This window comes from Brachionichthys hirsutus, chromosome 3 (assembly GCF_040956055.1).
Source record: "Brachionichthys hirsutus isolate HB-005 chromosome 3, CSIRO-AGI_Bhir_v1, whole genome shotgun sequence".
Taxonomy (NCBI): Eukaryota; Metazoa; Chordata; class Actinopteri; order Lophiiformes; family Brachionichthyidae; genus Brachionichthys; species Brachionichthys hirsutus.
Genome location: NC_090899.1, coordinates 14028930 through 14043761, shown reverse-complemented (window position 1 = coordinate 14043761; position 14832 = coordinate 14028930). Strand labels below are relative to the sequence as shown.

Below are 14832 nucleotides of genomic sequence, written 5' to 3'. Positions count from 1 at the left end.
CCTCTCCTCGGCAGTCACGTGAGTGAGAGCATAGGCGAGGCGCAGCGCCCCCTCGTGGTCAATGTTGGCAATAGCGTACGCGCATATGTTTAACGTAACTGTAATGTGACACCGTGCTCCTCCAATTAAATATATATCTATAAGCACTAGTGTTGTTACACACGTATTGTCAAACTTATTTTAACATCTTCATTTTTAATTGTGTCACCAAAACGGTATGGAACCGGGCCCGTCCCGTAGTGGGACAGGCTTCCACCCAAAACGCGGAACCCGAGGTGCATTCACGTGCACCCCGTCAATCTCTACATTCACCTACTTGCCGTCAATCTCCAAGTCTACACTTGTTGGTTTGTTTAACTTAAACAAACTAGTTATTTGTCTTGCTTTTGTGCGTGAGCGCTCACCACATTGTTAAGAACCTAACATTTTACAGCGTTTTAAAACTTTCGGGTTAGAAATAGACACTGGAAAAACAATTACAATTTGCATTGTTGTTTTTTAACCAAATAAATCTGGATCATTTACCACGAAGATTTTTTTTCTCCACATGACACTGCTGTGGTTTAGTGTAAATAAACGTATTTATAAAGTTAAACGTGTTATTTATAAAGCTGTTCGTGTTTGTTTCTAAAGTATCTAAAGCACGATCTACCGCACCTGAAGGCGTCTTCGCTTCCAAGCGAAGCGGCAGCCAGATCAGAGGAGAACGGGGAGACTGAGCCGCAGCCTGCCGCAGGAAAGTTAGGAAACACACCGAACCCCCCACGGGATACTCCAACAACCATCCACGCAGGCAGCTGTTCCACGAGCCCCGCGACAGTCCGGGTGAGTGTTTGAGGTCATTGTTTGTCTCCTTACAGTAGTTTAGGACTTTATTTACTGGCGCTTTTTCGGGCCTCCGTTCCACAGCAGCGACCGAGGCAGGCGACGGTACTGTAATTTATCCCCGCGTTTGGCGTCCAATTTACGGGGGAAAAAAACAAATATCCCGTTAGTCTGACAAAAGTAGTTATCTTGGGGGACATGCTAGGTCTTTGAGAACTGTTAGTAACGTATTATATTTTTACTAACATGTACAGGTGTACTTCTCCACTAAAAAGTCAAACACCTGCTTTGCTGACTTTTACTCTTTGTACTCACTGCTAATGGGCTAGCTGAATGCTAACGTTTAGCTATTTGACCTGTCAGCACTTATGACAACATTCACAGGTGGTTACTGACATATAAACAGAGATGTGGTGATGCTGAGTAAACTCCGACCACGAGTGGTAAGCAGCAGATGATAATGACCAGGAGATCAAACAGCTAAGCTCTGTTCTGAGAGCTGTGTCTTCATGGTAAATAGTAAATACTATAGGAGATCAAACAGCTAAGCTCTGGTCTGAGAACTGTGTCTTCATGGTAAATAGTAAATACTATAGGAGATCAAACAGCTAAGCTCTGTTCTGAGAACTGTGTCTTCATGGTAAATAGTAAATACTATAGGAGATCAAACAGCTAAGCTCTGGTCTGAGAACTGTGTCTTCATGGTAAATAGTAAATACTATAGGAGATCAAACAGCTAAGCTCTGTTCTGAGAACTGTGTCTTCATGGTAAATAGTAAATACTATAGGAGATCAAACAGCTAAGCTCTGTTCTGAGAGCTGTGTCTTCATGGTAAATAGTAAATACTATAGGAGATCAAACAGCTAAGCTCTGGTCTGAGAACTGTGTCTTCATGGTAAATAGTAAATACTATAGGAGATCAAACAGCTAAGCTCTGTTCTGAGAGCTGTGTCTTCATGGTAAATAGTAAATACTATAGGAGATCAAACAGCTAAGCTCTGTTCTGAGAACTGTGTCTTCATGGTAAATAGTAAATACTATAGGAGATCAAACAGCTAAACTCTGTTCTGAGAGAACTGTGTCTTCATGGTAAATAGTAAATACTATAGGAGATCAAACAGCTAAGCTCTGTTCTGAGAGCTGTGTCTTCATGGTAAATAGTAAATACTATAGGAGATCAAACAGCTAAGCTCTGTTCTGAGAACTGTGTCTTCATGGTAAATAGTAAATACTATAGGAGATCAAACAGCTAAACTCTGTTCTGAGAGAACTGTGTCTTCATGGTAAATAGTAAATACTATAGGAGATCAAACAGCTAAGCTCTGTTCTGAGAACTGTGTCTTCATGGTAAATAGTAAATACTATAGGAGATCAAACAGCTAAGCTCTGTTCTGAGAGAACTGTGTCTTCATGGTAAATAGTAAATACTATAGGAGATCAAACAGCTAAGCTCTGTTCTGAGAGAACTGTGTCTTCATGGTAAATAGTAAATAGTAAATACTATTTTGTACAGCACACACATGTTTTTGTGGCATGAATCAAATCAGAACTGATGTCTAAACCTAGTACGGACTTTTGAAAAGCTTAACCTGCTTATATCGGTACTGCCGTTGCTAATGGAAGTCAGGCGTTCAGGATTCCTACTACTTTATTGCAGCTTAATGTGCAGTACTAAAATGCACATTAACAAGCTGAGACTCATTCTATTGGATATTCAGCATTCCCCACCCAAAGCAAATGAATGCTCTGAAAGTTTTCATGCGGCTTTTAATCTCCATATCGGTGTGTTTCTTAAAACTGGTTCCCCCGGGCCCTCAAGGACCTGTAGGGGTACTCAGATAAATACTTGGATTGTTTAATTTGCTGTGTTCTATTTGTTCTTTGAGCTTGTGTTTCATTTTGATGGCAAGGCGTTTTCCTTTTTCCTGCTCTGCAGTACTCTGCCAGGCTAAAGACAAAAATAACTACCTGAGAGAAAAGCTTGGCTGTGTATTCGCCTGATTGAATCGTTTGTAGATATTTATAAAATAAGGACAAATGCATTCACGATGTCCCAGAGACAAACGTGACAGTGAGGGGTAAACGGATACTGCCGGTGTCTTGTATCACTTCACTGTGGTGCCCCAGAGCAAAATGAATAATACATTTTCTGTAAATCTGATTTGAGTCTAATACTTCCTTTTAAATTTTTAAATTTTTGTGCATAAAATTCTAAATTTACGTGGTATACCAAAAATCAGGAAATAACTTTGGTGTAGTAAAAAGCATAATATTTTACCCAAAAGGTTCAATCTAAAAATAACAATGATTTAAAGTACAGGTTTTTCCAGATTTGCTTGTGAGCATTGATCATACTTTGATTGATGTGTGATTCCTGTCTTTGGTCCAGAGCCACATGCTGAGCGGTGATGGGAGGCGTTTAGCTGCTGCAGTGCCCATCAGCTCCACCAGGATGGTCCCAGGACACGTGGAATGTAGATGACCCAATGAGAGAGGAGTCGTCAACCTTTGGCCAAAGATTCATCTCTTCAATCTAACGGACACGCTCCCGATCCGCTGTCGTCATGCTGGTGCCGGGACCGCTGTGGGTGTGCCTGCCTCTGATGTGGGGGGTCGGCTGCAGTGCCCACAGCCTGTTTACCTGCGAGCCCATCAAAGTGCATCGGTGTTTCGGAATGCCGTACAACATGACCTTCTTTCCCAACATGATGGAGCACTATGACCAGGATATTGCAGCCAGCAAAATGGAGGTGAGTCCTCCATCAGTCACACGCATCAGCTTGTTCACGTACTTGATTTTGTTCATATTTTATATTACCGCCACAAATCTTGAGGTACTAAACCGTGCTGGGGGTGTGATCAATACTTGGCTAAGCCCCAAAATGTGAAACAAATAAAATATTTGGAATTCTTGTAGAGAGGAGGGGGGGGTGCTAATTAAATTAAAAAACATGAATGTAAAATAACCACTAAGCCTTATATTGTGCATTTGTAACAACTATCCATTCACCCATTTTCACGGGAGTTGCTGGAGTCTGTCCCAGCTTGCTCTGGGCGAAAGGCGGGGTACACACGTAGACAACCGCTCACACACACACACACACACACACTCATACACTACGGACAATCAGGAGTCATCAATACACATAAATTGCATGTTTTTGGAGGCGGGAGGAAACCGGCGAAAACCCACGCAGACACGGGGAGAATATATAAACTCCATGCAGATCGAAACAGACTCGAACCCGGTACCGTCTTGCTGTGACGCGACGGTCCTCTGTTAGCTGTGTTAGTTGTGCTGCCCCACAACTTTGTTATAACTATTAAACGATTATTACACCAATATCTAATTGCTTCTGTCCTTCATGGTCATGTTTTTTTCTCTCATAAAAGTCCAAGTTCTGGTCTTTTAATTCAGGGTTCTTTGTCTCTATGTGCCAAAGCGGTTCTAAAGGCTTCATTGCCTTGTTAACACAGAGTTAACACAGAGTGGACTTTGTACTCCTGGTATTGTCTATATATATTATATACAATTATTTATTGTTTCTGTGCAGCCCGCTAACACATTTCTCATGTAGCGGTACCGGTCGTACTCCTGGTATTGTCTATATATATTGTATACAATTATTTATTGTTTCTGTGCAGCCCGGTAACACGTTTCTCATGTAGCGGTACCGGTCGTACTCCTGGTATTGTCTATATATATTATATACAATTATTTATTGTTTCTGTGCCGCCCGGTAACACGTTTCTCATGTAGCGGTACCGGTCGTACTCCTGGTATTGTCTATATATATTATATACAATTATTTATTGTTTCTGTGCCGCCCGGTAACACGTTTCTCATGTAGCGGTACCGGTCGTACTCCTGGTATTGTCTATATATATTATATACAATTATTTATTGTTTCTGTGCAGCCCGGTAACACGTTTCTCATGTAGCGGTACCGGTCGTACTCCTGGTATTGTCTATATATATTGTATACAATTATTTATTGTTTCTGTGCAGCCCGGTAACACGTTTCTCATGTAGCGGTACCGGTCGTACTCCTGGTATTGTCTATATATATTATATACAATTATTTATTGTTTCTGTGCAGCCCGGTAACACGTTTCTCATGTAGCGGTACCGGTCGTAAGTCCCGCAGGTCGTAACTCAGATATTACCTGTATTATATTCAGCTTGCATTTAGCTTTGGCGATGACTGGAAGACACAAATTCATCAATATATGTGCAATACTGTAATATAGTATAAAATGTGATGATTTAAAACCTCTATATTAAGTGTTTTCATAGCTGCTGACTCCTCGAAGCATGTCAGTCGTCTTTTAATTGTAATTAAATTGGTGCGTGATAAAGGAGCTTCCTTTCCTTAGAATTTGAGTCACATTTAAAAGTAATGAGTGTCATCTGAGAGTAATCGGAAGGATTCGTACTCTGGTCAGCCTTCAGCAGCACATAAAAAAGAAAACGTTGTCACCGTTGATGTTTTCGTCAGACAAAGCATTACTGGTCTTGTTTTTTTTTTTCCCAACATGCCTTTGGATCATCAGCGGTCTCAGGTTCTGTGGTAGTTCTATCCTCTGTCCTGGCATTCCTGAAGCCCGGGCCCGGTTTGGGTTACACACAATTGGTGTCAGAGCATCGAGCATGAACAGTAATCTGTTGAAGAAGCCTTTTGTGAGGCGTCTGGCAGAGGTAGCAGGCTAGCAGCTACAGGCTTTTTTTTGTCAAAGCATACTTGCCCACGGGCAATACTTGCCCCCTTTGATTTCTGGAGGAGGGGGGGGGGGCACACCCAGTCTCACTCAAAGCCAGCCTTGAATACCACAATGAGTATTCTCACTCACTCAGTTTTCTCCCTGTATGCAGTTTTACCTCCCAGGTAATTCGCTCGCCCTCTGGCCTTTGGTCGTTACATGCTGCAGCTCTGCCTGGAAGGCAGCAGTGATTTATCACGACGCTCTCATGCCAGAATGAAGTACACCTCGGCATATCTTCAGGAAGAGATCTGATGTTATCCTGCTGCGATCCCAGAGTCCACCATTGCTTGCCAGCATTTGAAACATAAGTGTTTGACTGAACAGCACAAAGAGCTTATATAGATTACATTGCAAAGGGCTGGGGGCACAAGAGAGTTTTTAAAAGTTTGGAAAGTGGTGAATTTTTAGCCCTTTCGTTCTCGTTATGTTATTTTTCTCAAATTATTTAGCTCCAAAACTCTGTGCAGAGGATTCTGGCTATCAGAGAATCAGCTTGACTCTGCTACTGGCCCTCGTGGAGGGTATCTAAAATGAGGGCAGGTTTTACAGTGGTCAGATTGTTGAGCAACGGAAGGCTTACCGAGAAGGATTCCAGGACCTCCACGAGAAACAAGGAGGCTTACTGTCAGAGGGGGCGGGGCCACAGCCCCAGAGGCACGGGGTCTACTTCTAGGGTGGACTAAATCACGGACTGTGTTGCAGTGTGTGTTTTGTGTACAAATATTATCATTATCGACTGATGGACGTCCACTCGTGTATGTTGCCTGATTATATTGGCGTGTTGACCTTGCTCTCCTTCTTCCTGGACATTTCCCATTCCTGCCTTGACAGTAAGGCAACCAGCAGGGTGGCTTTCTCCACCCACCCACTGTAAAGCCTCTTCAGCCTCCTGCCATCTCTGAAGACATGGCCAGAGTCTCCATGGCCGCTCCACCAGGCTACAGAGCAGCTTTGTGGCGCTGCTGAACTCTCTGCTCTGCCCGAACACGACTGGACAGTAACTCACAAGTTCCAGCTCCTAAACCACAAAATAAGTTGTGTCTTTTATGACAGAAATATGTTATAATAGTAATATAATAACGCTGCTATTGACACAGATGGAACCATACATATTGTGTTATAGACCAACACTGCACTCTGTACACTCCAGCCTTCCTGAACGCTCATTGTATGTTTCCAAAACTCCACGCTCTCACTTCCTGCCACCTATGCCCCCCCCCCACCCCCCCACCGCTCCTGACCAGTGTGTTGACATGATAGTCCGACCTTCCCTCCAGTGAATGGGTCTTTTTGTATGGCTCTGTAGATCACTGCAGAGTAACAAAATGAAGTTATTCCTTAATGCGGGGCAGTGGAAACCAGCATCTTATTCATTTTGAGCCCTTAACATGGAACAAAATCAGCTGGTGACTCATCCGCATCACCTCTGTGTTAATGAGCTGTATTTAGTAATATCAGACCCGGAGACTTGCACAGCTGGAAGCAAAAAGATTTACCCCTGCTTGCATATTAGGCTTATTCGTTAACTCTACTATCTCTAAATAACCAAATAAAGAGCATTTTTACTAGCAGTGCACTACAGATATTGTGTTTTTCCACATACAGCGGCACCTCGGTTGTCGAACATAATTTGTTCAGTAATACTGTTCGAAAACCCAAACTATATTTTCCATAACAATTAATGGAATCGAGATGAATCCGTTCCTGCGCACCAGATAAATGCCCATTTACATGCCTGCAGTTCTATTAATATGTAGATGCGTGTATCTACACAACAGAAAACACATAAAAGTGTAAATGGTATGAAAAACAAAAGCATAATAAATGTGAATTTAACACTTCTGTATCATTTACGTACCGTTTTGGCTGCATGTAGGGAGGGAAGTGTTATTCCGTATCTGGTGTGTCGACCTTCTTCGAATCCCAGCAGGGAATTTCTCTGGGATTCAAATCAGGCGACTGCAAAGGACTGAAATCATTTTAGGGGGTGCTTGAGGTCATTGTCCTTTAGGAACGGGTTCCCGTTGAAAATTCATAGAGAAATTCATATGTGCCTGTTTTCCAGTGGTGGGTTGCATCTTTAAATGCATTTTTCTGATCTTTCACACTGCTACTATCTCCCTTAAATGATCCCAGTAAGACGTACCTTTTCTCTCTGTTTCCAGCCTTTCATGCCGCTGGCAAATCTGCACTGTTCTCCAGACGTTCACCGGTTCCTGTGCCAGGCCTTCATCCCAGAATGCACCGAGGAGAACATTGTGGTCCGTCCGTGCAGAGAGCAGTGTGAGGCCGTTCTCTCCGACTGCCGCGAAAACATCCGCATTTTTGGTATCGCCTGGCCTCCTGAGCTACAGTGTGAGAAGTAAGAGCCGCCAGAACTGCTCGAGAACTACCAGCGATTGCTGATCAGTGCAGTGAAAGACGTTCCTTTCTCCCCACCAGACTGGACCTGTGTAGTTTTACTGACGCTTTCTCACCTGCCACCACGCCAATGGCCTCCTCATCAGCTAAGAGGGACCTTGGATTCTGGTGCCCGCTGCAGCTGAAGACCACGCCAGGCCACGGGTCATCGTTCTTGGGCACTCCGGATTGTGCTCCGCCTTGCTCCAACATGTACTTCAAACCTCATGACATTGAATTTGCCAAGTGCTTCATCGGCGTGTGCTCCATCTTCTGCTTGGGCGCTACGCTCTTCACCTTCCTCACCTTCCTCATCGACGTCAAGCGTTTCCGTTACCCAGAGCGCCCTATAATCTTCTACGCCGTCTGCTACAGCTTCGTCTCGCTCATATACTTCATTGGGTTCCTGCTGGGGAACAAGGCGGCGTGCACCGGAGCGACCCATCCAGCCGGCGTGGATACGGTGGTGCTGGGCTCTCAAAGCAAAGGCTGCACGCTACTTTTTATGCTGCTGTACTTCTTCTCCATTGCCGGTATCGTTTGGTGGGTCATACTCACCATCACCTGGTTCCTGGCCGCCGGACCCAAGTGGAGCTGTGAGGCCATAGAGAAGAAAGCGGTACGGCTACTCGTCTCAAAAACGCAAACGCCCAGCGGTGGCAGCCAGGAGGCCGCTGGATGCTGTTGACTGTGATCTCCGTGTGCTCTGTGCTTAGGTGTGGTTCCACTCTGCAGCCTGGGGCATCCCCGGTGCGCTGACCGTCATGCTGCTGGCGCTGAACAAGGTCGAAGGGGACAACATCAGCGGCGTTTGCTTCGTTGGGCTCTACGACCTGGACGCCCTGCGCTACTTCGTCCTCGCTCCGCTCTGCGTGGGCGTCGTCGTCGGCCTCTGCCTCATCCTCGCAGGCATCGTGTCTCTCAACCACGTCCGGCAGGTCATCCAGCATGACGAGCGCAACCAGGAGAAGCTGAAGAAGTTCATGATCCGCATCGGCGTGTTCAGCTGCCTCTACCTGGTCCCGCTGGTCACGCTGTTAGCCTGCTACACCTATGAACAGAGTCGCCGCAGCACCTGGGAGAACAGCTGGATCAACGACCGCTGCCAAGAGTACAGCATCCCCTGCTCCTCCAAGGTGGCTGTGGAATATCAGATTCAAATAGGCTCAAGTACTGTTAGAAAGTTGTGGATCTAAAAAAGAGGAAAACCGTTCTTCTGAGTCTAAACTGATTGTAAAAACTGTGTTTTACACACTTTTAGTTAGTTCACACACACACACACACACACACACACACACACACACCTGTTCACCCAGATCCTGTTTGAAATTGTGCGTTTCAGACAGCGGCATACGACCGGCCTGACCTTTCCCTGTTTCTGGTGAAGTACCTGATGACACTGGTGGTTGGGATATCTGCAGTGTTCTGGGTCAGCAGCAAAAAGACCTGCTCTGAGTGGGCCTACTTCTTCAACAGGACCCGCAAGAGAGAGTGAGCCCCCACGCCTTGTGCTCCGGAATGTTCATATGCTGTTTGTTAGGGTGACACTAAACCCTCCTCTCTCTGACCCCCCCCCCCCCCCCCCCCAAAGTCCCATCAGCGAGAGCCGTCGGGTGCTGCAGGAATCCTGCGAGTTCTTCCTCAAGCATAACAGCCACGTTCAGCACAAGAAGAAGCACCACAAGCCCAACTCCCAGAAGCTCAAGGTCATTTCCAAATCCATGGGCACCAGCACCGGCGCCGCAGCCTCCAAGGCTTCCGCCAGGACCAACCGGGGCACCTCTGTGCTGGGCAATCACGAGCACCGCCATGCGCACGGTGCTGCGTCCGAGGCTTCCGTCAGGGAGCATCCAGACAGAGGCACCTCCAGCCGAAGCTCTAGGAAGGGAGAGAAGGAGGTGGGGGAGCGGCGCAACAAGGGCGGGGGCTCCAGTAAGATGAGCAGCCGCTCGGAGACGATGCGCACAGCTGCAGACGGGAGGTGAGTGCGAGCGAACAGCGGCCCTGAGCCAGAAGCATTGCAGCAATGATGTTTAGTAAGTTGAAATAATAAACGTCTCTGTTGCATCTTAGCGCTCTTTAAGGCGCCCTTTGGTCCGTCACGTCTCGTAAACGAAGCTTAATCTGGACGCGTTCCAACCGCCGTAATCTCTGCTGCGTCCTGGCTGGCGTAGGTTGACCCCAAGGAGCGACCTGTCGGAGGCCAGGCAGCATCCGGCTTTGGACCTATCACACGGCAGCGGCTCCCACGGCTCCGCCCGGCAGGCGGCGCATCGGACGCCCGAGGAGAGCAAAGACACAAAGGACAGCAGCTGAGGTGTCCAACCATCCAAAATGTGTCTGCATCCATCCCATCCATCCCATCCGTCGATCACATGATCCTCAAATGTCCGGTTACGATTGCATGTGTTACCCTGCAGGACCGCCGGGCTCCTCCCCTAAGTCTACCAGCGGTCATTTAAAACGAGCGCTGCTGTTTCGTAGCGTAGGAGCTAAACGGCATATAATGTATACGCGTAAACAAATGCGATATTTATGTGGATAGTTGTAGAAATGAAGTCTTGCACTGGACGAGTCGCGACACTGACTTAGCTTTAGGAAGGTCAGGGTAAACTATTTGATGTCTTGATCTGGCTTTTTCTCTGCTGCCTTTTGAAAGAGAGAGACACTCAAACGAGGTAGTTGATTTTATGCCATTTGCTGTGCAGACGTCTCTTCAAAGAAGGGTCCTGTGAGTGTTGCTCTAGCTTTATAGCTTTAGTGCCTTTCTTTGAGTCGTTCTGCGACGCCCATGAATCTCAGAGGGACGGTTTGCAGCCGTGTTCTCGACGCAAGTTCAAAGGTCCTGTGATTTGTGAATCGAAATCAAAGAGCTGTTTATAATTAGGAGCACAAAGCACTAGTTATTACATCTGATTAACACAGCAAAGTGATTTTCAGGCTTTGTTGAGGTCTGATTTGTACAAATTGACCAAATATTTGTTCATGTTCTTCCCTTGGAATGATTGACAGTTGTTATTTGGGAGACACAAGACAAGCCCAGTGAGGCTGATTCAAAGGGAATCCTTGTGGGTGTTTCTGTTTGATCGTGTAGACGGGGGCTCCTTCTTTTATAATGTATCTAAACGTTTGTAGCGTGAAATGAGATGATCTGCTTTTTTTTTTACTGTTTCTGTAGCCTCCATTTTCATTTGTGTTTTTTTATCTAGTTGCAATAAAATGCGTTTGAGTTTAAAGCGGACTTTGGGTGTGACTCGTTGCTGATGCGCTCTGCTCCAAGCCGGGGTTCGGCGCGTTGACTGGCTCCTCCTCCTCTGGAGCGGCGCTGACGCACGGAGCGCGGAGCGCGCCGCGCGCACGGCTCTGTTGGATGATGTCTCCTCTTGCTGCGCGCCTGCTGCTGCTGGCCTGCCTGGCTTTCCCTCTGTGCGCCGTGGAAAAGGTGAGAAGTAGAGGATACCGGAAGGACCCTGACGCAGACACGGTAAGAAGAGGATCCAGCAGACCTGTCAAAGGTCACTAAATACTATTCTCATTATTATTTTTCTTTGTGCTAAGGTTCTTGGATTTGCTTTTTCTTGTTGAACGCATTACTGTTTAAAATAAATAGTTTTTCCCAATTATTTTTAACAAAACGAGAAACCTGAAATGCTGATTGGACCTAAAGATGTTTCGGGCGAGGTTCGGCTCAAGGAGCGCTAAAGTCAGGTTTATGGTTCTGAATAGTCCGCTGGTTCTCCATCGTTCAGGTTTGGCTGCTCTCCAGCAGACTGACGGGACAAAAGACCCCCCCCCCCCCCCACACACACACACAGGCAGCAAGGGCATGACTCCTGCTGTCTGCTGCCCTATTTATAATGATGTGGTTGATACTTTAACGCTGATCATTTATCCGGTTATATCCTCAAGAATAAAATAAAGGAACAAAGCAGACACACAAAGTGAAACTGGTGTTTATTTTTGCTTTAGAATCCCTTCAGGGACTCCTAAAAGTCTTCGTGCCCCCCCCCCCCCAAAAAAAAAAACTTGTATTCATAGGGTGTGGAACTATTTCATGGGTATCATTTAAATGTTATCTCTGCGCTATAGTGCTCTGGAAAGGATGCAGAAAAGACAAACCGCACTAGACAGTCAGGAGAAGCATGTTCTGCCTGTTGGAGCAACATGGGAATCCTAATATTCTGACCTTGTCTCTGCTCCAGGGCCTCTGAATTGTGAGACGTCTTCGAGGCCGTGCTCTGCATGCTTCAGGAGAGCTTCAGCTCTTGCTTCGGTGTTGACTAACGCATGACTTACTCCTGATTTCTCAGCACTTTGGGGCCAATGCAGTCTTCATGCATCGGTTACAGTACTGGACTGTGTACCAGCAGTATTCAGAGGGCAGGCAAAGCGCCACTGCAGGAGCTGCAGACAGAGGTTCCATTCATCGGGCTGCTTTGAATGTCTCCAGAAACCCAGCCCTGAATAAAAACGAAGAGAAAATGCCTTCCTAAATATCAGCCTAAATGACTCAAACCACGTTTTACTTGATTCCAAACTTAACCATCGATTCATAGCCTTGCTACTCGGACTTTTTTGTCTCTTTTTCTTGAGGACAGAATTCCGGGTCTCTTACCCAGCACTTATTGGTTTCATCCCAGACGTCCCAGTTTCCCCTCATATCTCCGGTTTGCTCAACCAGAGCCACTAAATGGCCAAAGCAGACGCTCAAACATCTGTTTCTGTGCAGCTGGCATTATAGCATTTAAACATTTTCCAGAATGATCTGCAGAAGATTTGCCAACGTTACCTCAGGGACTCGGGTAAAAAAAAAAAAACCTCTTTGTTCTTGGCCTGATTCCGATTGGCCATGTGGCCATATAGCAACTCCACGGCATCATGCAGTCAGTCAGCATTGACTCAACAACCCCCCCCCCCCCCCCAGTCCTTTTAGTTTCTCATGTCTGTGTGAGTTTGTCTGTCCTGGCTGGATGAACGTGAATTATACATCACATCGCCCAAATTAAAACGCAATTGTGGCTTTACTTTTAATCTGTTGGTCAAAACGTCTCTTTGTGTTCCCCAAATCTCTTGGGTCTTAATTGTGCCATCTCTGTTTTGTGGAAGGACACTTTGGCAGACCCCCCCCCCCCCCCCTCCCCTCTGTCTGCCTCTCTGTGTGCAGCTGAGTCAGCCTGAGCGAGATGCACCATCTGTTTAAACATAGCAGGAGATGCAGATGGATAATGAATCACACCCAGACATGACGCATTCCGTTTCAGGCCGTCTCTGAGCCCGCTTGCTTCGTGGCTCGACGACGTGCTGCTCGTTTCAAATGGAACACCTCTGGGGGCGGGGGGTTGCGCCGATTTAGCCTCGTGGCACTGGATTCACTCGTGTTACTGGTTGATGAGGCAGCATCTGGCTTCCTGTGTGTGTGCGTGTGTGTTGGGCCGGTTTGTGCTTCATGCAAACCCAGGCAGGAAACCGGAAGCTCAGTAACAATAGACTCTGCCGATGTTCTCTATAGTCGTCCACTACTTCCTGTATTTTCTGCTTTTCCCAGTATGGCAGTTGTATGCAGGGGCCAGCAGGCACCCCTGGCAGAGAGGGCAACCCTGGGACCAATGGCATCCCGGGGACGCCGGGCATTCCCGGCCGTGACGGGCTCAAAGGTGAGAAGGGAGAGTATATTAACGAGATCTTCGAGGAGCCCTGGAGGCCAAACTACAAGCAGTGTGCCTGGAACTCTCTGAACTACGGCATCGACCTGGGTAAAATAGCCGTAAGTATCTTAACGCCGACATGCTGCTAAGGATGCGGAGGTCACGGACCCCCCCCCCCCCCCCCACACACACACACAATGCATAAAAAGTGACCTGTGCTGCGTTGCAGGACTGTACGTTCACCAAGCTGCGTTCAGACAGCGCCCTCAGAGTCCTCTTTAGTGGTTCCCTCAGACTCAAGTGTAAGAACGCCTGCTGCCAGAGGTGGTACTTCACCTTCAACGGCGCCGAATGCACGGGACCCCTGCCCGTCGAGTCCATCATCTACCTGGACCAGGGGAGTCCGGAGCTCAACTCCACTATCAACATCCACAGAACCTCCTCAGGTACGACTCTCAGCTGGGCCTCGCCCGACGGGGTTACGATTCCATCATTAAACGTCCGGCTTCTCTAAATTTAAGACTCAAACACGACATACGGCAGAAATTCAATCCGACTGCGTGTTCGAGTCACGTTGACCCAATCACAGACGTGAAACGACCTCGTAAGGTCGTAAGGTGAACACCGTCGTAAAGATCCTGTATTTGCATGTGCTCGTTTGTGTCACTCTGAGATGAAATGAAGCTCGCTGTTCATCATCAGTAACTCATTACTTACAAATGAAAGTGACATTCTGAACACAACGCTCCAAACACGTACTCCAAGTGTCTTTGAGTTCTGAGTCCTCCCAGTTGGGAGCTCATTTCTCTGACTACATCCACACCACTCGAATGCACCATATCTCTCTGTAAACGAGTGGATGAGGTCATTTCACTTCCTTGAAGTGTTTATTTGGCTGCTGTGGTAAAGTTAGTCTTCCAATTAAGTTTTTTTGTTTGCTTAAATTCATCTGCAATAGAAGCAAAAAAAAAAAAAAAGTTTGTTTCTGTGGAGTCGGTTTGGGTGTGACCTAAAAATCCATTTGTCCCGCCTCCCTCTCCCTCCAGTTGAAGGCCTGTGTGAGGGTGTGAAGGCGGGGCTAGTGGATGTGGCCGTGTGGGTGGGGACCTGCGCCGACTACCCCAGAGGGGACGCATCCACAGGGTGGAATTCAGTGTCCCGAATTATCATTGAGGAACTGCCCAAATGAGAAGCTCG

At 46.8% G+C, this 14832-nt stretch overlaps 2 protein-coding genes across 3 annotated transcripts; both read left to right on the top strand.

Annotated features, from left to right (window-relative positions):
* Nucleotides 1-3390: 3390 nt before the first annotated feature.
* fzd6 (frizzled class receptor 6) lies at nucleotides 3391-10307 on the top strand. The gene is made up of 7 exons (XM_068760573.1): nucleotides 3391-3576; nucleotides 7756-7952; nucleotides 8033-8609; nucleotides 8707-9126; nucleotides 9333-9481; nucleotides 9582-9971; nucleotides 10165-10307. The coding sequence occupies exons 1-7, from the start codon at nucleotides 3391-3393 to the stop codon at nucleotides 10304-10306; spliced, it is 2061 nt and encodes a 686-aa protein (XP_068616674.1). The 3' UTR covers nucleotide 10307.
* A 1056-nt stretch (nucleotides 10308-11363) lies between these two features.
* Nucleotides 11364-14824, top strand: LOC137917756 (collagen triple helix repeat-containing protein 1-like). 2 transcript variants are annotated; one of them, XM_068760482.1, is made up of 5 exons: nucleotides 11364-11474; nucleotides 12080-12156; nucleotides 13535-13754; nucleotides 13865-14081; nucleotides 14682-14824. In XM_068760482.1, exons 1-5 carry the CDS (start codon nucleotides 11364-11366, stop codon nucleotides 14822-14824), a joined length of 768 nt encoding a protein of 255 aa, XP_068616583.1. The 2 variants fall into 2 exon arrangements, with proteins under 2 accessions (XP_068616583.1, XP_068616584.1); XM_068760483.1 differs by lacking the exon at nucleotides 12080-12156 and having other exon boundaries at nucleotides 13536-13754.
* The last annotated feature ends 8 nt before the right edge of the window (nucleotides 14825-14832 follow it).